Source organism: Brienomyrus brachyistius, chromosome 1 (genome assembly GCF_023856365.1).
Source record: "Brienomyrus brachyistius isolate T26 chromosome 1, BBRACH_0.4, whole genome shotgun sequence".
Lineage (NCBI taxonomy): Eukaryota > Metazoa > Chordata > Actinopteri > Osteoglossiformes > Mormyridae > Brienomyrus > Brienomyrus brachyistius.
The window spans coordinates 26,906,411-26,928,350 of NC_064533.1; the positions used below are offsets into that span (position 1 = coordinate 26,906,411).

Genomic DNA, 21,940 nt, shown 5'->3' on the forward strand with positions numbered 1-21,940 from the left:
CCTCCGTCATCAGACATAGGAAGTGAGCGTGTTTCAGCGAAATAAACAAGGAGGTATGTCGCTCCTGCCCTCCTATTAAAGATAAAGGTGCATCAGGCCGGCATGGTAGAGAAGCAGGATCATGATGTGAGTATGCATTTCCAGACATATTAACTGACACTGCAGATTTGCAGTGAGACAGCTAGATGGGACTGTGTACATGGATTAAGAAGAGGCTGCGAGTTGCATCCGTGGGTCTTGAGCTCGTAGACAGTAAAGCATTTTAACTTCCTAGTGAACTTGATTCAGTCTCATTGATTGCCCGAGGATGGTGCATTTATGCATTTATACTTATTGCTGACGAGTTTAGGTTGTTAGTTTGCACATGATCTATGTCGTTGGTTGGGTAACACTTGTCAGTGAGATTGCTATTTGTTATGATGTTTCGGGCTGCAGGCTCTGGTAAGGCAATGCGCCTGCAGAAAACAACATGAACATTACATTGCTATATATTGGCAATAGAATAATTATCTGCCAAAGAGGAACGTGCACATGTCATTATCCTTGCCATAATCTAAGCCGTATCAGTGCAGAGTGCTTTAAGTCTGGTGAGATTTAATGCAGCCGTCAAGGAAGCCGGTTAAATATAAAAATGCAAGTAGAAAAGGCATCGATCTCTGAAGTTTTTAACTGTTTGTGTGTTTTCATGAAATACTGTAGAATGCTACTGCGAAAAAATGCGTTGGAAAAAATCTTCAGATAGCTTAACTTGATATATCAAGTTATTTCTTGAACTGTTAGCTGTGAACCTTTATAAGTCAAGTAGGTAACTAAATATGTAATTTACCCCCCATTAAGGCAGTAATTTAAACAGGTATTTAAAACTACTTGAGCGTTATTAAATATGTAGGCTCTGGCTACTGGAATTGTGTGATATTGCCAAAGATGTTAGGGCACAAACATCAGTGGCGGGTACAGAACTCAGATACTGGGTCACTTTACCTAAAAACGTGGTTGCATTCCCCAGGAGGCTCAAACTGGTTCCAGTGTCACCACCCCAAAAAACACACCCACACACAGATACACAGGTGGTTTTATGGTAAATCAACCATCTTTATGTCGCTTTTTGTGTGTTTGTAACATGGCCATTCTGTGGGCTTAAATCTCTTTAAAAACCTATGGATTTGAATTAAATGTGTAGGTGCATAAAACATCTATGGAAGAGGTTGTCATGCTATTTCTGCCAGTAGATCAAAATCAGGAGTATTAGAGGATTAATACATAAAAAAATATATATTAACAAATGTACTTGTACACCAAAGAATACAGATTTAAACAGTTTGTGCTCTGTACTTTCTTTTAAAAACCATGGAACACAGTAACTGTTGTACAAGACAAAAAAATGTTTATGTTTGTGACCTGATGAAATCAGAAATTTGTGATAAATGCATTTTTGACGGTTTTATCCTAACAGAGCATCAGTTCACTTATCATAATATTAATGTTTTGTATTGATTTATATATGGAATATACATAGAATTGACCTTTAAATTAATATATTATGTTTGCTCTGATTGATAATATAATGCCCTGTGATAGACTGGCATCCCGTTTTAATCTCCTTTGAGACTCACAGACAAAAGTGAGAGCTGATTTTGCAGTCAGAGTGCGAGGTCAACCATTTATTTGGGAACTCTGGAGCATTTTTGAGGTTATGGGACTTGCTGAAGGGCCCAGTGGTAATATGATTCACTTTCCTGGTCAGGGGATTTGAACCAATGACCTTCTGACGACAGACACAGAGGAGAGCCACACATGGATGGCTATTAGTGTAATAAATGTACTGTTTAAAGATGTATGTATGGGGGAATGCTGGGAAATGAGTCGTTTCCTGTGCAGATGGAGGAGGCAGACCAGGTGTACCTGCTGATGAAGAAGGGCTACCGGATCTCCCGGAACGTGCGGCTGGCCTGGTTCCTCAGCAGGCTGAACCAGGCGGTGAGGCCGACGACCCACACGGAGCTGGTGGGTGCTTCCTCCCGAAGGCTGCTCAGGGTGACCCGCCCCACGTGTCGCCGTTCTCACCCCCCGTCTCTGTCTGGCCGCAGTTTAACACAGACAGCGAGCTCGATGTGCTCAGCGTGCTCCCCAAGGGGTGCCAGCCCGACTTCCCCCCCGCCGCTCTGGCCTATCAGCTCGTCCCGTCCACCAGGGTGACATTTCTCGCCCATCGGTACCGGTTTGTCATCGAACTGGACCTCAGCCCTTCCACAGGAATTGTGGTGAGTGCTATTCGTGACGTTTGAGCAAATTCCTGATCTTAATAGTGTTATTATAGGGATTAGCTGTGTGTGCGTGTGTGTGTGTGTGTGTGTGGGGGGGGGGGGGGGGGGGGGTGGTACTGTGTGAAAGTCTTAGGCAGCCATAGAAAAATAAGTTTAAAATCTGTCTGTTTTGATAAAACTGTGATTTTATGTTTCGTCATCTTTGCTGTATTTACAGCATTTTTTTTTTGACTCCACCCTTATAAAGACACACACACACACATATATATAAACTTAAAAAGGTGCAGTGGTGAATAAATGGATTTAATAGACCTTGTCCGATGAAATCAATGGACTCCTGTGACGCCGTTCCTCATTTCAGGATGACAGTACAGGAGAGATGATGTTTGATGAGGTTTTCCATGCCCTGTCCCGGTGTCTGGCTGGCCTGACCAAACCCTTCAAAGTCCCTGGAACAGACCTTGTGTTTCAGCCTGAGATCTTCGTCACCATCCTTGCCTACTCCTCCATCATTGGACTGAGATCACACCAGGTCATTTTTAAAGAGTTTCACCAGTGTGTGCTTTAATGTTATTAGTGAAATTTCCCCATGGGGAAATTCTCTTTTTGCCTATCTAGTCTTGCTGTAAATAAGACAGGCAGGTGAGAACAAGCTTGGGGGGGTCACAGCACAGGGTCGGCCAACATCCAGCACCCATAGAACAATCAAGGTTAAGGGTTCCGGGATATGAACTAATGTCCATCTGATCGTGGGCATGACTTTTAACCCTCTGAGCTACACCCCCCCTTAGCCTATTCACATGAGAACTGAAGTGTAGTTATGGGTAACCTTAGTTAAGTGTCCCATCTTGGTATTTTTTTTACTTGTGTGTGTGCCTTTCTTCCCATCTAAGGATACTTTTATTCACCTCAGGTTTTGGTCCAGGGATGCCAGCTGGATTGTATTGATCTGGAACGGTTTTTACACCAGATCTACCAGCAAGTCAGGGCAGTGGAGAACAGCATCGCTGAGGTCCTCCAGCAGCAGCACCATCAAGCAAGAGGACAGGTCAGACACCGTTCAGACACCGGTTATAAAAAACACAGTTTTTCAAGTCAGAATCTTAAACTCGAACCTCAACGTAATGTATAGAAATGCATCAACACTCAGGGCGCGTGCTGAATTGTGTTGGCAGTGCGATTCGGCTGTTATGTGCTCCGGGATCTCAAACGACTTGATGGATGCTCAGCCTGAAAGGAAGCTGGCGGTATCCATGGTGACGGCTGATGTGGGTTTGGTCAGCATGATCAGGCAAGGAATCTTAGCTCTCCAGCTTCTGCCTCCCAACTCCAGTGCAGGTGGGTGACATTCTCTTCTCTTCCTTTCATTTGTATTTGTGATCACAGTTCACACCTCGTTTGCTTGTGTTCTATAATATTAGCCAATTGACACTGGACTCTCAGAGGTTTTTTTTTTCTCTCCTTCCTTGAGAGTTTCTGGTTCCTCTCTTCCGTGGTCTTCTGACTTTCTTTGTTCCCTCTTCCCCTTTTTCCCTGTTTCATGTACCATTCTGTCTAAATGATGTCATAATTTATTGTCGCACACTCTGGTCAAGTGCCTTGGGGTGACTCTGTTGTGAAAGGCGCCGTATAAAAACAAATTCAAATTAAATCAAGTATTTGTTCCTGTATCTGCGATCACCCAAATGTATATTTTCCTCTATCACATAAATGAAATGAAATACTAAAAATTCCATTCAGTTTTTATCTTTCATATGACAGCTATGTTTATGAAGACATACAATATATATATATAAGCCTTTGGTCTTTTATTCATTCTTTTATTCTTAACATGTATAATTGTATCATTGTATCAAGGAAACAAGAGCTGGTCACCAAAAGACATTTGTCTTCCGCTGTATGGAAATATTTCAGATTCCACAGAGACGATATTGAGCAGAAGCAGTTGTCAGTTTGTCAGTGCTGCTGTGTGCCTGTTGGCACGACTCACAGGAAAAACACTTATTTCACAGACTCTGTTGGCAGAGTATAACAAGCTCTCTGTGGCTGTAGTTTATTTTGAGTATATTTTGGACTGTTTCATAAACATCACCATATTTATCACAAAAAATGTTGAATTTCTCAGTTGTCTATTCAGTTGGACAAGATAGGAGATGTAGCAGAGAATTGCACGGGAGAAGATTCACTTGTCACGGTTGGCGGTCGTTTTATTTTAGCTGATGTTTATGCTTTTAATCCACAGCTGGATGCTTTACTGGTACAGTCTGGGGCGGCTCCAGCTATAGGTAGAATAGACAGTTGCTTAGGGCCCTTGAATGACCTGCATTGCAGAGGAAGTGAAATGATCATCGATTTTCTTGGTAGGGCTCCCATCCCATGTAAAGCTTTGTCTAGGGTCCGTGAAAAGGCTGAGCCAGCTCTGGGGGCACTTATATTTGAGTGTAATATCATGCTTGAGCTGCTTCAGTGGTCAAATATGTGCCCCCAAATTGGGGTAACACCTGCTCTCAGTATTTCACTTAGGAACCTCCTTAATGCTTCCAACTTTCTTATTTTTATAAAACGTGTTTCAAATAACCTTTGGCTACTTATCAAATATGCAGTGGCTTAATTCAACAAGAATATTATTTTAGTAAATATTCATAGGTGGTTGAGATGTTCCTGGAATTTTTAAAAGGATAAACAGTTTGTACTTTTTTGCCATTTAGTAATGTCTGCTTTGTGAAAAAAGACATTTTTTCCCCCCCTGTAGGAATAATAATCATCACGGATGGAGTGACCAGCGTGCCTGACATTTCCGTGTGTGAGACCATTCTGAACCAGCTCCGTAGTGGAACCACAGCCTGTTCTTTCATTCAGGTAGACCTCCATTTCCACTCGAGTACTGTAATCCTGAAGATCTGTCACAGCACAGAAAGATATTACTAAAGGCACTCAAAGCATGAATTCTACGCTGACTTGGTGCTGACATGTGCTGCACTATGCTCATTAGGAAGGGAGAGATCTGCTTAACCCTTTCATGCTTGCTGTCCACACCGATGAACAGTTGATTAAAGGCTATTTCAGGTAAATCTAAGTTGCTGGTAACCACTGGATCCATGGAAAAGCAAAGTCAAGGATAGGCAAGTCTCACCTGTGCTCCCAAGAAAGGAGCCAGGTCAATTCTGCCAAGGAAAACCAGTATGATGCAGGGGGATCTAAAAATTCTTTTTAACAACTCGGGTATGAAAGGTTAATGAGGATACAAGTATTACTGATGTTTTGGAATGTATGTGAAAGAAACGGTATGTTTAGGTCCTGCGCACTCATTGGTCAAACCAAAGTTCCGTAATGAAAGCCGGCTACATAGATTAATGCCCACATTGTAAGAGGAATGGGGTCCCACTATGACATCAGAATGGTCAAACAAGCAGAGGAAGCATATAACGTGATAATCTATACAGAAAGTATGGAGGTGGTAGCTATATTATTTTTTTAATATAATCATTGACCTTATGAGCTGTTGTATTCAAAGACACCCACATGTCCATTTTGCTTCATAATGAGAAGGTTTTGAACATGCCCATCAGTCAGGGTCAAGAGAGACTGGGATCTTAGTCAAATGGCTTATTGTTTCATTGATAATTTATGTTCTTATTTTGCTTTTTTTTCTAAAGTCTCTGGGGTTTTTTTGGTCTTATTTTAGTGTCGTTTTTTTTTCTTAAAATGCTTTATGGCAGAATGTACTGGATAATTTCTAAGGGCATCAATGAAATATTTACTAAGAAAAGAATCTTAATGAAATTAATTCTATATGTCTTAATAAGGGTGGAGTTAAAGGGGGCAGAGACTCGGGTGGGGGGTGGTGGTTACAATAACCTTAATAACAGATGTCTCACTTCCCAGGTGGGTGGGGCATATTCTTACGACAGCAGCTTTGGCTACATCCCCAACGTGGAGCTGATGAAGTTCATCTCCATGGCCACCTTTGGGTCCTACTTGTCGATCTGCCCAGAGCTGGATGTGACCAATCAGGAGATGAACACCTATCATAAGGCATTCCTCACCTACTCCTTCCTGAAGACCAGCGAATCCATGAACCCAGACTACTACTGTGGTAGGACAGTGTTTCTGGAGAATCTCCTTCCTGGAGCTTGGTTAGCCCTCATAGTGCAGACTTGGGGTCCAGGTGAAGAGGTGTTTGTGTCTGTCTGGTTCTGTGTGCTGCACACGTCCCCTGCTTAATGCCATGTGTCTCAATGATATAGGCTAATGCTTCTTAACTGGTGGTCTCTCAACGCCCACATTATCCCTTGGTTATTAAGTCATGACCCAAATTTTGAGCCACATATAGAGCATAATACATTAACATTAGTACAGTGCCTTCTTGCACAATCCAAAATAATGTGTGTTTTTTTAACCACAAACTACACAACCCAATGGAAATGGTCCTCACTTTTGTATCATCACCCACCAGTTAAGAAACAATGATGTAGACTCTACATTGACGTGACTGCAGAGGTAGATACTGAAAATGCATCTATAGACCCATGAAGAACGTAAGAAGAATTTACAGTTTGCCCTCTATATCCATAGAATAAAGATGAATGATTATGTAGAAGCACACTTGTTTATGTATAGGGTTCTCATGTATGTCATGCTAACACACACGTCATTCTATCAACATTGAAAAGGGTAAGATGAGCGATTCAAAAACACCCGTAAAATTTGCTGAAAATGGCAAGCTATCAAAAAAAATCTCCTTGCATATAGTCGTGCACTGAAAACTGAAATATTTTGCTGTCTAGGGGTTGGGAGGTGGCTGTGGCAGCTGAAAACTTCTGAATTGGGGGGGGGGTCTTGCTGACCAGATTAATTCTGCTGTCATATCTTCACAACAACGTTTTGTCTTTGTTCGGTTTGGCTACATAAAAACCATTGAGACTTGCATTTGCATTTCGATTAGCAGCAGGGGCTGAAAGCCGTGAATCTTATTGATAAAACGTGAGACTTTACACCCCTGCTAACTGTGGGTCTATGACACCCTTCAGATTCCCAGCACAAGCTCTTCAACGAGCACCTAGTGTCAGCCAGCGGGAACCCTGCCCTGGTCATGCGTAGGAAGAAGCACACCGAGAAGGAGGTGCATGCCCACCTGCTGAGCGTGGTGTCGGTCAGGCTGAGGGAGGGGTACTCCATCCGTGAGATCAACCTCATCAAAGGTACGGAGCCCACCTGGAGCCAAGCCAACCCATGTCCGTCTTTAGCGCTTATGCAGTGTGCGATTAGTTAGGCAGGGTAAGCTTTCTATCCAGCTCATTTTACATTAATGGTATTGGCTGGCTGATTGTGAGTGGGGTCAATCGATAGCACTGGGTCTTCAGTTCCAAGGTAGGCGGTCCGAGTCCTGCCATGGATCTGTCTATGATGGAGTTTGCATGTGCTCCTTGATCATGGCAGGGCCAATTCAGTTATTTTTTTTTAACATTAGAGGGGCCAAAATTCATATAGAGGGACCAGTCTTGTCTTTAGCCAATGGTATGTTTTGAATCAGTGATAGGGGAGGGGGCACTCAGGAAACACTCCGGGGGCCAATCAGCTTTCAGTTAGGACCAGTGTCCCTGTGGCCCCACCCCTGTATATGCCCCTGGCCCATGTGTGGTTCCAAATGATCCAAAGACATGCTGATCCGCAAAAATCGTGTCTCTAAATTGGCTGTTGCTCTTCCTTCGGCAAATGGGTGCTCAGCTGGCCTGAATAAGAGGTCATGCAGGGATGGATGGCTGAGGTTGTAGGAGGCTTGTAAAAGCATCTCCCAATGTCTCAGGCGGGACACAGCTGGAGGTGAAGCTCGTCCTTCTATGGAAGCACAACATGCGCATTGAGTACCTGGCAGTGGCGTCCTGGCCGCTGGATCCAGGAAAGCGCACCACGTGGGTGGAGGTGACCATGGAGGGAAGCTATGACATCCTACATGACATTAGCTGCACCATGAGGAAGCCCATCACCAGCCCCTACCGCACGTCTGTCATCCGCCGCTTCTGGAACACTCTGCAGAGGTCAGTATGGTGGGCCCTGCTCATTTAGTTCTTCTGGGGGTTTAATGTAAGTAAGATTGTATACAATTATGAAAGAAGGTTTCTGAACCCTTTGGAGTTCTCTGCTAAAATGGCTCCTGAAATGTGACCTGGACTTCATTTGACTCATAAAGTATTTTTTGACATCCCATTTTACGTTGTCATATATTTATTGAACAAATGGTTTAAACCAGTGTTTCTCAGTCTAGTGTACATTTTTGCTCCCATCCAGCTCCCAGCATACTTGTACCAGGTATTCGGTGTTGTTTGGTTGGTTTTTCATTATTTAGTTCCTGTGTGCTAGGAGCTGTACAGGCGATCCCCAGGTTATTAACAAAATCTGTTCCCCAAGTCTGTCTTTAAGTCAAATTTGTTGGTAGGTTGGAACAAAAGAAATGCATTACATAATAACAGTAATAATAATACTATAGTGATAATCACTACATACAGTGCTGTGCCTCAAGGCGACGAACCACTGAAGCTATGCTATGTTTTTATGAGCATCACAAAATAGTGCATATGTTTGCTGTTATAAACTATTGTATTTAATTCAATTTTTTTTATATAATGGGCTTTATGACAGTCTGTTCAAAAGTACAAGTTGGAAGTTCTTTACCTGAAGGACTGTCTGTAAACCACTGACAGGTGAAGTGAATAGCACCGATTACTCATTACAGTGGCACCTGTCAGAGGGTGTCCTTGTGTATTAGGAAAGTGAACAGTCAGCCAACACATCAACTTCAAGAACTATGATAGAAAGGTTTCAGAACACACAGCGCATCGCGGATTGATGCGTATCTGACTGTGTAGTTTCGGGTCAGTCACAGTGCCCATGCTGACCCCTGTCCACAGCCAAAAGTGCCTGCAGTGGCCATGTGCGTCAGAACTGGAAGAAGATGGCCGGGTCTGATGAGTCACATTTTTCGTTGCATTTTGCAGAGGCAGGGTGTGTGTGCCTCGTTTACCTGGAAAAGAGATGCTGCAAGCATGCTGTATAGGAAGAAGACAAGCTGGTGGAGGCAGTGTAACGCTCCCAGCAATAACCTGCTGGAAAATCTTGGGTCATGAAAAAGAGCTCAAGGTGTTGACTTGACCTTCAAAAGATCTCAATCTGATCACGCATCTGTGGGATTCGCTGGACAAACAAGCCCTATCCATAGAGGCCCCACCTTGTAACATGCAGGTTTTAAAGGATCTGCTGCTAACACCTTTGCGCCAGATACCACAGGACACCTTCAGAGGTCTTGTGGAGTCCAGGCCTCCATATATCAGAGCTGTTGTAGTGGTACGAGGGGGACATACACAATATTAGGCAGGTGGTTTTAATGTTATGGCTGATGTATATAAGACTATAAGACGGTGTATATAAGACTTTTAGATGAAGGTGATTATGATAACATGACAGCAACAGCAATTGCATCTAGTCTAATTAACTGAAGCTGGCGTTTGGTGCGAATCTGGTGTGGTATTCAATATTCTAATATTGAGCTGCTAATTACTGCATCCAGAACCACTTCAGGGGTACACTAGTTGTGTTTTTGAAGAAGCCTTTCTGTACACCACCTGTTTTTTTTTGCACTTTTGACCTTCCTGTTACTAAACTCTTAATGCTGTAGTGTGTGAAAATTTTAGACAGGTGGCTATTTTTGTGATGCTGCAATTTGAAATGTCAAGCACCAACAATCACACATTGTTCAATATTTGTTTTTGGTCACAAGCCTTTCTAATGCAAACCGTATATTTACATTTGCATATTTAGTAGATGCTTTTGTTCAAAGCGACACACCAGTGATGAAAATGGCACATTGCAAACATTCATGTTGTCAAGGAGTTATCTAGGCATAAGTGTTTACAGTCAATGGTCAGGTATACAGTGTATGAAGTATTGGAATAGGAGCTACCCATGAGTTACACAACCATACATATATGTCAGTGAGATACAGTGAGACACAGGGCATTAAGACTACAGAAGGTGCAGTAAGTGCAACACAAGTACATGCAAAGACCATTCATGGTAGAGGAATTGAAGGAACAGGCATTGGGGTTTCTGATGACTGGACATGATTCAGTATCTCATTGCATCGCCGGGGAACCTTGCAAGAGAGTCATTTGGAGTGACACTTCTCATGTGTTGGAGGGTGCTCTAAGCAATGTTGGTTTGCTGACCAAAGGGGGCGAAATCGGAAATAGGTAGTAAGGAGGCTTTTGATGGAAATGGATGCCTACCTATTAATGGACCAGTAAGCCAGCAGCAAGGACCTGAACTTGATGTGAGCACCAACATGGTGTTGAAAGACAAACAGGTGTAATATGAGAATAATTAGGCTGAATGACTATCAGATGTGCTGCCATGTTTTGAACCGTCTGCAGTGGTCTGATAGCACAAGCTGGTAACCCTGTTAGTAAGCAGCTGCAGTAGTCAAGTTGTGGGGTAACAGATTCCTGGACTAGAAGCTGAGCAGCATAATGAGACAATGACTTGGTCTTCTTAATGTGATCCAGGGTGAATCAGCAAGATTGGCAGAGTACTGTTATATGCTCTGCAAAGGACATCAATCATTACTCCTAATTTCCTATGAGACCTTAACGGACACAGTACGGATGATCCAAGTTGAAGAATGATGTCATGGTTGATGGTAGGGTTGGCAGGGAAGACAATAAGCTCAGACCTGGAGAGGTTAAGCTAGAGGTGATTATTCCTCATCCAGGCTGCGATGTCCTTCAGGCATGCAAAGACCTGAACAGAGACCGTGGTGTCATTAGGAAAGAAGGTTATGTAGATGTGGATGTCATCAGTGTAGTAGTGGTAGGAGATGCCATCAGACCTAGAGAGGTAATGTAGAGAAAGACAATAAGAGGACCAAGGACATAGCCTTGGGGAACATTGGTTGTTACTGTATATGATCTAGATACCTTTTCATCGGTAAACAGTAAGTGAACCTCTTGACCTTGTCTATGTGCCGTGTGTATTCAGCTGCAGTCATATTTTTGGTTGTTTAGAGGAGCCGGCTGTTTGCATTAGCAAGCAACTATAGTTAATAAAGTGGTTGTTGATTATACATTGTATACTTATAAACCCTATTCTTCCCTTCAGCATAAACCAGACGGATCAGATGCTGGTCCACTTGCAGTCTTTCAACTCCTTGCCAGAGCACTACACCATCCCAGAGAGTACAAAAAATGGAGTGCCTCTGTTTTACATCCCTCCTGGCTCCACCACTCCGGTCAGTCCCTGTGTGCTGTATGTAAGAGCCTGTAAAATGCCTCTGCAGGTCACATAGATAACTGATGAAATTAAATAAAGCTTATTTTCATATATCCTTTAAGACATGCGCATGTACTGTATATAGAGTGAGGTATTGATTAAGTCGGTGAGGTATTGATTAGGTGTGGTAGTGCCCATGTAAAAATATACACGGGTATGTTGGACAGTTGCTGGAATTACTGGGGTGACTTTAGCAGAGGTTTTGAAATGCTGAGGTGACACACTGACATAGTTTTTTTTGCTTTTTTTTTAATTTTTTGACTTTTACACAAACTCACTTCCTTGGTGTGCCCTTTGAATCGCAGGTGCTGTCCCAGCAGTACAGCGGCTCCAAGGATTCCAGCCAGTCGCAGTTCGCCTCCTACTGGAAGCCCATCCTCTCCATGGACGCCAACTTCTGGCAGAGATGGCTACACATGCATCGCATCACCATCATCCTGCAGCACGACACGTACGCAGGGCCCGGCCCATTCCTCTCGGCGTACTTCCTCGTGGCGTAGCGCGTCCCGCGGCGGTACCGTAATTCCGAGTTTCCCCGCAGCCCTGTCCCTAAGCACCTGCACATGGCTGGGGCCAACGGCCGCTTCAGCACCATCCAGTGCCGCATCTCCCACTCGGCCCTCACCTTCCTGCTGCGGGACTGGAGCAGCTTTGTCCTGGTGGAGGGCTATTCCTACGTCAAGCTCATCTACAGGTGAGTGGAGAGATTTTTACTTTCTGGTCATGAAATTGGCACCTCTGGTGGAACTAACCAGATATATGACATAGCAGATGCGCTTCAAGGAGAGGTTTGACACACAGTGTTATAGAGGATCAAGGCACTTATTTAGTGAAGAACTTGGCTTGAGGTGCATGGAACTATGAGTGACATCAATGCTGACACAGAATGGTGATGAGGATGATGGTGGCAAAGAGAAATGTCTTCCTAAACTCTTGTTTGCAGTGGCCTTGACCAGCCTCCCACGTCCTTCTATTTGGTGCGTCTGATCTCCAAGGCTCCCTGCATGGTGCTCCGGCTAGGATTTCCTATAGGGACCCTGGCCCACATTAGGAATAAGGTACTATGTAGACATAATTGTATCCAATAATCTCTTACAACCATGCAGTAGTGGGGTATTTTCTTTTTTAATACAATACAATGAAATACTGTTTTTTGTGGACAGCAAGTGACATCACCATAACTTTTTATGTATATTAAAATTACGTCATTGTTGAATTTGGGGCAAAAAAAAATCAAAGAAGGTGAAAATTTCATATTTTCAATTAATTTGTATGATCAGATGATATTTTTTGCTCCCTTCTTTTAGTTTTGTAATTTTTTTTTCCTCATCTGCATAGCCCCTGCCGTGGGATTTATGAAGTATTTGTATTGCAGAAATAAATGGTAATATAATAACTGATTACCGCAGAGGCAAAACTGACTGTGTAGACAATGAAGTTGTATAATTTAAACGTGTCTTCAAGCTAGTTTTAGAAATGAAAGAAAATTCACATGTTATCATGATGAGTTTGTGGGAATGACCTAGTGAGAAACACTGGTTGAATACCTTCCTGTTTGTCCCTTATCTCACAGATCGCAGATGAGCTTCGGGACCAGATCCTGAAACTGAGGTTTCCACACCGTGTCCAGGGAAAAGAGGCTTCCACCCCTAAAGTGAAGAGAAAAGTCCTAGAGAATGTGTCCCCCTCCAAATCCCCTCCCCCGCTCACCCTCAAACCGGCTCTGTCTGACCGGCCCTGTGTGGTGGTTCTTAACAAGCCGCTGGAGAAGCTTCTGATCAGGTCAGCTGAGCCCATCGCTGCCCTGGCGTTAAAACTCGGCCTCCATTACTTGACGTTCCCTGTGGTTGCTAGAATCATGCTGTATACTTCTGAGAACTGTAAGGTTCTTTGAAGAGTTCTTAAAGCCTGTAGGCTGTTTGGTATCACCCGAGCTGTGGGCCAGAAGGAAAGGAGGAACATGAGGAGAGGTGCACTGGGAAGGAATGGTGACTTATTTGGGAACGGGAGTGGAGTCGGGAGGTGGAGGGCTGGCTCTGGCATCGTGGTCTGGGAATGTTGATTGGGGTGCGAGAGACCAGGTCCAGTCTAAACGTGACTGGGAACAACATATAACATTCATTTATTTAGCAGAAACTTTTATTCAAGGCAACATATTTCTGGGTCATCCAGTCCTGGAAATGTTTGAGGTTTAGAGCCTTGGCCGAAGGGCCTCTGTAGTCACATCACTCTGCCTGCCCTGGGATTTGAACCGACGACATTCCGATCTTGGACGCAGCATCCTAACCTGCTGAGCCACAGGCTTGTCATGTGACCTCAGAGAGCCCGATTGGCTATGGCGTTTATGATGATACAATTCATATTCCTTATAAGATAACTGTCATATTTGCTTTACTCCAATTCCGTGTTATTTCCTGACAGTGTTATTTCCTCAGTGTTATTTCTGACAGATCTTTAAACTGTATACATATGTCTGTCGTGTTGCGTGCCGTCCTGTGTGCAGGTACGAGAAACCTCCGTCTGATTATCGCGCCCCCTTCATCCTGAACATGGAGCACTTCTCGCAGGCCCCCACCCTGTCCGCCCCGCTCACCGTGGCCGCCAGCCGCACGGTCTCCTCCACGTTGGCGTCGCTCTCCCGTTACTTCCTGCATCGGCGCTGGGTGTGGGCGGTGCAGAATGGGCTGGGCCCGGCGGTCTCGCTGCAGGCCGTCACCCACATCCTCACCCTGCTGTCAGAGTAAGTTATTTACATAGTAAATGCTCTTGTCTGGAGCGAAGTGCAAGTAATGATCAGCCAGTTCCTGGAACCGTTGGGATTAAGGGCCTTAATTAATGGCCCGCTGGTAAAATCAGTCTGCCAACCCTGGGATTTGAACTGATAGCCTTCCAATCATGGACACCACAGAACCACACGGTACCACATGTTTGTGCTTTTGTCAATTTATGTCTCATGTCTTAGCCGGAACACCCTGGCTCAGGGTTTTAGCCAGCTTCTTTAGTGTTCAGATGGTCTTATGTGGGTGGGGTGGGGGGGGGGGCTCAAGAGTTGGGGACTCAAATCCTATCAACACTCTGCAGCTGTGTGGAGTTTTCCCTTTCTCTGGAACTGGAAACTGGGGTAGATTGGCACTTCTTGTGTGTTTATGGTTCCTGTTTGTTTGGTCCCCTCAGCGTCCGCCTGTCTGAGGGGTTTAATTTTGCCGCCAGCGGTGAAGGTATCGTCAACATGGTGACAGAGCTGCCCATGCAGGTGAAGGAGGTCCCAGGGACATCACTCTCTGTTTTATCAGTGTGACTGATTTCACTGTTATTTAACTTTCCTTATGTGCCCTACTATTTCTGCTATGAGTGTGCTGTCGTCAATCCTGCTCAAAGATATTCTAGTCCATGGCCTCAAACGGGAGGCTTTATTGCGAAACTAAGTGTGTGTGTGTGTGTGTGTGTGTGTGTGTGTGTGTGTGTGTGTGTGTGTGTGTGTGTGTGTGTGTGTGTGTGTGTGTGTGTGTGTGTGTGTGTGTGTGTGTGTGTGATGTTTTTTGCCTGCAGGCATCAGAGGACGGGGAGAGTCACACCTGCATCATCCAGTACATCCTCTTCCCTCCACACTCCACCTCTACCAAGGACAGGTGGGGCCTTACACACACACACACAGCTGAGCATTTTCCCTCACATGACTAGTACAGTGGCTCTGAGTCCGGTCCTCTGGCTCCCCCCATCCACTCCATACTTTTGTTCTAGTACAGCAGCAGCTTGCCTAGGCTAGGTAATCAAACCAATCAGCAATCAGGCTTTATAATTATGGCAATCGAAGTAGGTGGTGGAACAGAACAAAAATGTGGCCTGGCTAAGGAGCAACACGGGATTTTCTGTAACCTAAAAAGAACTAAGATTTTTTTTTGCTTGTCAAGACTTTACAGTATGTCCTAATTATTATCAGTGATGGGCAAAGGGATTGTTTTTGCCGTTATTGTCGTCATGTGTAAGCAATTTTATATATATAGGATATTAGAATATATGTAATTGCTCTCAGACAGACCATCAAACAAGTTAATTATCCATCCATCCATGTTCCAAACCGCTTATCCTACTGGGTCGCGGGGGGTCCGGAGCCTATCCTGGAATCAATGGGCACGAGGCAGGGAACAACCCAGGATGGGGGGCCAGCCCATCGCAGGGCACACTCACACACCATTCACTGACACATGCACACCTACGGGCAATTTAGCAACTCCAATTAGCCTCAGCATGGTTTTGGACTGTGGGGGGAAACCAGAGTACCCGGAGGAAACCCCACGACGACATGGGGAGAACATGCAAACTCCACACACATGTGACCCAGGCGGAGACTCGAACCCGTGTTCCAGAGGTGTGAGGCAACAGTGCTAACCACTGCACCACCATGCCGCCCCACAAGTTAACTACATACAGATTTTTCAGTTATTAGGTTTAATTGGAATGCATTGTGTTCTGTTTGTTAAATCTGTGCAATAGACGCTAATGCACTTCTCTGCATACCTCAATCGATTCCTTCATTCAGAGGTATTGGTTGTGCTATTAATTACTGAATCAGCTTGCCATTTACACTCACTAAGCCAGCACTCTTTGGTGCAGCTTTTCCACTGACGACGACAATGACACAGAGGTAGAGGCCATTGATGTGGACACGGAGCTGAACCTGGTCACGGAGTGCTGGGTGGAGCCTCAGACAGGGGTGGTTGGCGTGGCTGCTGAGCATCAGAGGCACCTCCGTGACCTCATGTACCAAGAGATCCCCCAGGCGGTCAGTCCTCCTCCTATACACTCTTCACTGCCTATTACGGTTTTATTTAAAAATCTTTGCTTTACCAAAACTGCTTTTATGATGATTCAGCCATAGGGACAAGGCCACAGGGCACTAACCCCGATGAAAGTTGATTGGCTCCCAATGTGCCTCCTCCCCTGTCAGTCACCGATTCAAAACAAATCATTGACTTATCTTAAAGTTGGCTCCTCTGTATGAATTATGTCTTCTCTTATGTTGGGTCTGAGGCTAGGGATCTGTGCCTGCAATCGGAAGGTCGCTGGTTCGAATCCCGTAAATGATTCAGTGATCCTACTCCTTTGGGCCCCTGAGCAAGGGCCTTAACCTGCAATTGCTTCGACCTGGGTATGATGCAAATCTACATCCAGCCCTGTAAGGAGGTCCTCTAACTTGCAGGGAAATTTGGGGGTTGGTGGCAGGATTGGCCAACTGGAGTAAACTCACACTGTTCCATTTGGACTGGTGTGGTGCTGAGGTATCACCCACTGCACAGCTGCACTCAGGTTCTCATCCTTGAGGTGGTTTGTCATGTGGTGGGTGCGGCAATGCGCTGTAATCTTTGCGCACCCCTTACCCCTCTCTTCTCTCTTCTTATGCCCCCACCTTAATAAATCCTACAATCGCCCCCTACGATAACTTCAATTATGGGAGGTTTTGAACTCTAATGTTATACTGCTTCCTCTCCAGATTTTTCCCCGGGATCTGGCCTGCATGTGTACTATTATGACTTTTGAATACCTAAGTCAGCTGTGCCAAAACAAAGACCTCATCTACCCGCTGTGTGGGGACAAAGTTTTTAGGGGTGAGTGCCAACATAACTGAAATAGATCGCCTTGCTAACCTGGAGTTCAGAGGGTTCTTTGGTAGATTGCCCATGTCAGGCTACCAGTTTATGTCATGCTTGAGCTGTTTCCATCATCAAAGGTTAGTTCTCCTTTCCTCTAAACCTGTAAATATTCCAGCTAGCTAGGAGTTAAAGTTATTGGCTAAGTCACTGTTTGACGAGATGATCATGCATACTTTTCTCCCCAGACTTGTCCTCCTTTGTGGTACATAAAAATGTATTTTTGGGATGGAAAAATCGCCAGGATTTCTCTTTCATGATGACATTTGCTGTCTGTGTGCAGTCTGGTCGCTTCTCTTTACACCCTACCTAGTTGTCCTCTTTTTTAAAAACAGTTAAAATGTTAGATTTTAATTGTACATTATTGACGGCATCAGTCGAAGAATTATATTGTATTTAAACTCAACCCATGGTTGATGACAGAGATAAATGCTGACGCTCAGACTGCAGACCACGCGTTTCAGGCCTTGAGATGTTGTATCTTTGTCTGTATGCAGAAGACGCGGCGGCATCCGACGAGTGCATCCAGACCATTCCCTTCCAGTTTGACCTGATGAAGTTGCTTCCCAAATGCCAGCAGATTGAGATTGTCTTCCTTACTCTCAGCAGAGGTACATAGTTGCGTAATGCTGTAGGCCAGTATTTCTCAGACCGGTCCTTGGGAACCGCCCAGACATTCCACATTTCTGCTCCCTTCCAGATTCCAACACTCCTCTACCATGTATTCGCTGTTCGATTCAGGTGTGGTGGGAGGCCCGGGGGGAAGCAAAAATGTGGACTGTCTGGGTGGTCACCAAGGACTGGGTTCACAAACATTGCTATCAGATGGTTTCTTTCAGCCTTGTCCTTGTAAGCACAGCCACAAGTATACAATTTTTTTTTGTGCTGCAGACGATAATGAAGAGGTGGCTCGTGGTAGCCCCTCACTGCCCAATGAGGTGCTGGTGAGCCTCTTCCACAGCTGCATGAAGCAGGACCTCAGCGACCGTGAGATTCCCCTGGAAGACGCTGAACATTCGTCGTTCATGCAGCACATCATGCAGAGGGAGCGCGAGGGCCACGTGCTGCCCTTCTCACTGCCTGTCAAAGAAGGTAACGGAAATATTCCATGCACATGGCAAGATGGAATTTTTGGGGTCATACTGTTCAGGTAGTAAATGAAGTACCTTAAAGAACCAAGCAGGCGAGTTTTGGAGAGAAAATGAATAATAATTGGGGCAATGGTTCGTGACTCACTGGGTTTGGACACTATGCCTGTGATCAGAAGGCCACCGGTTCAAATCTCAGGGCCCTTAAACTCTGATTTCTCCATGGACTGGCTGACCCTGCTTACTGAGAAAAATCGATGTCCTTTTGGGTTAAATCGTCTGCTGAATAAATAGATTAAAATGAAAACTTTCCAGCTTTTATCGTAATATGTTGGTGACATAAATTAGATTTTGACTCCTGGTGATCATTTAGACAGTATCTTCTCGAATCTTCTGTATGGCTTCCACGTGGCATGTTCATTGTTGCACTCCAGACCAAAATAGCTAGCTTATATCCGGAAACCTTCTTAATTATTAAGAGAACAGCATGCTAACTCTTCCAGGCTGATTTACCTGCCTGTTAACACTTAACGCTGATGACACTGCCTTACTTTTCTCCAGAGGCCTGTGTGAAGCTTCCGGAGAGTCTGGACATGACGGCAGCGTTGCACACCATGGGGAACAGCAAGGATGCGACAGGATCCTCCAGCACCCTGCAGGTAATGTCTGTTGTCTGGAAGTCTGATGGCGGTTTCGAATCGCACCGTGTGTCCGACACTGAGGCATTGACTGCTGTTCTTGTTTGGGGCTGCAGAGTGTGAGCAACGCGGGTCTGGCTGAAGAGGGTGCCGTCGCAGAGAAGAACGAGACCCCATCTCCACAGTGGAAGTGTTACGCCAAGTACGTCAACGCCCATCAGATCTTCCTCACCTTCCTTCCTGCCACCTTTGCAGGTAAAAAGCAATTCCTGTAATTCTCCTTCCCATTAGAATAAAGAAATATAAACATAATTTTTTTTTCATTTAGCGCTTAGAAGAAGCTATTCGGTAGCATGCATATCTTCTGTAACTGTGCCTCAATGGGTCTTAGTGACCTTGGAGCCTACTGTAGAAAGCACAGGACGTATCTCATTTACATCTGTTATAGAGGAGACTCAGAGACAGGAGAAGGTGTTACTGTCCCTGTTTAATAAACGTGTCGTGTCTTGGGTGACATCGCATGTACTGCGAAGCTGTTCCACAAAGCAACTCAAAATTTCAGGGTTCTTGGGTTTCCTCTTATAGCTTAGTTGCTGCCTTCTTTGGGGTTTGTGCACTACACTTCCTAGTCATTAAATCATAGTTCATGCTTCACTTTTCCACGTATGCTTTCAGGCTGTGCACGGGTGTGTGCATGGAAGCTCGTGTTCATGCTGCATTTGACCGTGGACACAAATGGTTGCAGTCGGTGCATGCAGCAGTGATATTCCATCAGTAGAGGGCAGATGTATTGCAACAGACACAAATACTTGCAACGTAGTGAAATGAGGAAACTTTTTCTGAGGAATTTTAAAGTTGTTAGGCTTGGACGGTATTAAGGTAATATGGCGTGCCACAATGTTTTGCCAAAAGACAAATTTAGCTGGGACTCACTGTGCCCGGTGAATTTTTATTGCCATGATAACAGAATGCCAGAAGAGTGTTGCTTTGGAAAATACCAAATACCGTAGAGTAATTTCCGGCCAGTATGAAAAGTTAGGTATGCAGGTACCTCCACACCTCCCCATACAGCTGCTCACCATAACTACTACAACAACAACGGTTCTTCCTCTCATCTTTTGTTGGTTGACCGCTGCTCCACCTAATGGAAACATCTAGCCAGCTTCCTTGCACATGTGCAGTTCACACGCACTGACACGCATGATGCAAACCCCTAATGACAGTTTACATCACTCACACTTGCGTGGATCGGAAGCACATGCGGAGTTGTGAAGCGCGAAATGGCCTTTACTCATTTCCACCACATGTGCAGCTTTCCTCTCCCCACAATAATTCTCATTTCACTTCACATATTTTTGTGACACACACTTATCTTGTGAAGTACAAGCCTAAGCCTCTGTCTAACATTCAAACAATATTTTCTCTCTTCCAAGCATCATAACCCCTTAACAACCCTTTTTCTTACTCGTCGAAATTCCATTATCATAACACTCACACTCACGTTATGGGAAATCTTAGATGCCCCTTTACCGAACCATATGGTTTTGGATGGTCTCAAGAAACCCTGTGTAACACTTCATGTGTATACAACACACACACACACACACACACACACACACACACATATGTTCGTATTCATATATTTGTGGGGGCTTTCAGTTCAATTCAATTCTATGTGAAAAATCCAAATCCCAAGAATTATTTTTGGCTGTTTTTAGTTTTTTAATTGCAGTCACTATTTTTATATGTTCACATTACATGTTCTATTTAATTTGAAAATTACATTTTAAGAAATTCTTTAAAAAATAAAGAGGTGAGAAGAGAAGCTTTTTAATTATATTGAATGTAACATTGACTTCTTTGAATACGGGACTCCTTCTTTGACCACGTTCTTTCAGATATTGAGATTCTGATGGAGGCTGGTCAGGACAGAGAGGCCCAAGATCAGTGTGGCCTGCAGGAGGACGAGGACACGCTCAGGGACAACAGCAGCAGCAATGAGCCGGAGGCGGGCGAGTCGAGTACCGATGCGGGGCAGAGCTCAGCGAGGAGCGATGCAGGCAGCCGGCCCCTCAGTCCGGACACGGTGTCTCAGTGCACCCTGCCGGAAATCTCCACCGGGGAGAGCAAGGACTGGGTCAACCTGGCAACCGAGCGGGACGGGGGCAGCTCCGAACAAGGTGAGACCTTGGCGCTGATGTTTCTGCATTGAGTACCATACCTGACTCCTAGCTTTATGTTGTCCACTGAATGAATGGGGTAACTGCTATTGGTCCAGGGGAGTATACAGAGTGGGGGCTCCAGAGGTCCTGTCCCCTACTGAAAGCAGATTGGCCTCTGGATTGCGCCCCCCTCCCTCCCCATGTTAATCACTGATTCGATCGTGTCACTGGCTAATGATAAGGCAAGCATTGCATCTGTATGGATCACAGCTCTCGTTGCCCCATTTTGGTCAACCAAGGATGATCCTCTTGTGGCCACTCTTTCCTAAAATCCCAGGCGTGGAAGAAAAGGACGGTGTCCAGTTTATGGAGCCTAACAAACGAGAGCTCCACATCACCTTCAGCCGACAGGTCTCTCAGCAGAGTGCTGGGAATCTCGCCCGCCCGCGCTGCCCCATCTACATCTACAACTGCTCTCTGGAGTCCCTCAAGGAGCAGCTGGTGCATCCCAGTGCCAACAGGCAGCCTCGGGACATCTTCTTCAGGTATGTCACTCTTCTCCTGCGCCTTGGGAACATTTCATACCTGATATCTGCTCCTCTAGCCTCAGTCTCCTCAAGTTCTGCTAACAACAGTTAATGAGCCGGTTGAGGCATCAGGCTGACTGTGACGTGACAGTGACCCACCTTGAGATGTGTCATATAGTTTCCATGAAAACCCTGTATCCACCTTATTTCCCCCTCAAACTTCCATAAACAGTTAGTGTCCTGTTATTAAATATAGTGTTCTGGTATGGTGCTACATTGTACTAATGAGCGT

At 44.9% G+C, this 21,940-nt stretch overlaps 1 protein-coding gene across 3 annotated transcripts in view; it reads left to right on the plus strand.

Moving 5' to 3' along the window:
* Nucleotides 1-21,940, plus strand: part of szt2 (SZT2 subunit of KICSTOR complex) — a 63,289-nt gene continuing 41,349 nt past the window's right edge. For all 3 annotated transcript variants that reach the window (XM_049008223.1, XM_049008240.1, XM_049008232.1), the window contains exons 1-26: nt 1-126; nt 1,879-2,004; nt 2,088-2,261; nt 2,626-2,796; nt 3,178-3,312; nt 3,440-3,602; nt 5,017-5,123; nt 6,150-6,360; nt 7,295-7,465; nt 8,071-8,302; nt 11,415-11,544; nt 11,891-12,036; nt 12,127-12,279; nt 12,529-12,643; nt 13,159-13,367; nt 14,089-14,325; nt 14,760-14,838; nt 15,135-15,214; nt 16,200-16,368; nt 17,077-17,191; nt 17,731-17,844; nt 18,125-18,325; nt 18,883-18,980; nt 19,076-19,214; nt 20,858-21,139; nt 21,459-21,666. In XM_049008223.1, the coding sequence (XP_048864180.1) occupies nt 103-126; nt 1,879-2,004; nt 2,088-2,261; nt 2,626-2,796; nt 3,178-3,312; nt 3,440-3,602; nt 5,017-5,123; nt 6,150-6,360; nt 7,295-7,465; nt 8,071-8,302; nt 11,415-11,544; nt 11,891-12,036; nt 12,127-12,279; nt 12,529-12,643; nt 13,159-13,367; nt 14,089-14,325; nt 14,760-14,838; nt 15,135-15,214; nt 16,200-16,368; nt 17,077-17,191; nt 17,731-17,844; nt 18,125-18,325; nt 18,883-18,980; nt 19,076-19,214; nt 20,858-21,139; nt 21,459-21,666 (3,989 nt within the window). In that variant the 5' untranslated portion in view covers nt 1-102. The remainder of the gene's footprint in view (nt 127-1,878; nt 2,005-2,087; nt 2,262-2,625; nt 2,797-3,177; nt 3,313-3,439; nt 3,603-5,016; nt 5,124-6,149; nt 6,361-7,294; nt 7,466-8,070; nt 8,303-11,414; nt 11,545-11,890; nt 12,037-12,126; nt 12,280-12,528; nt 12,644-13,158; nt 13,368-14,088; nt 14,326-14,759; nt 14,839-15,134; nt 15,215-16,199; nt 16,369-17,076; nt 17,192-17,730; nt 17,845-18,124; nt 18,326-18,882; nt 18,981-19,075; nt 19,215-20,857; nt 21,140-21,458; nt 21,667-21,940) is intronic.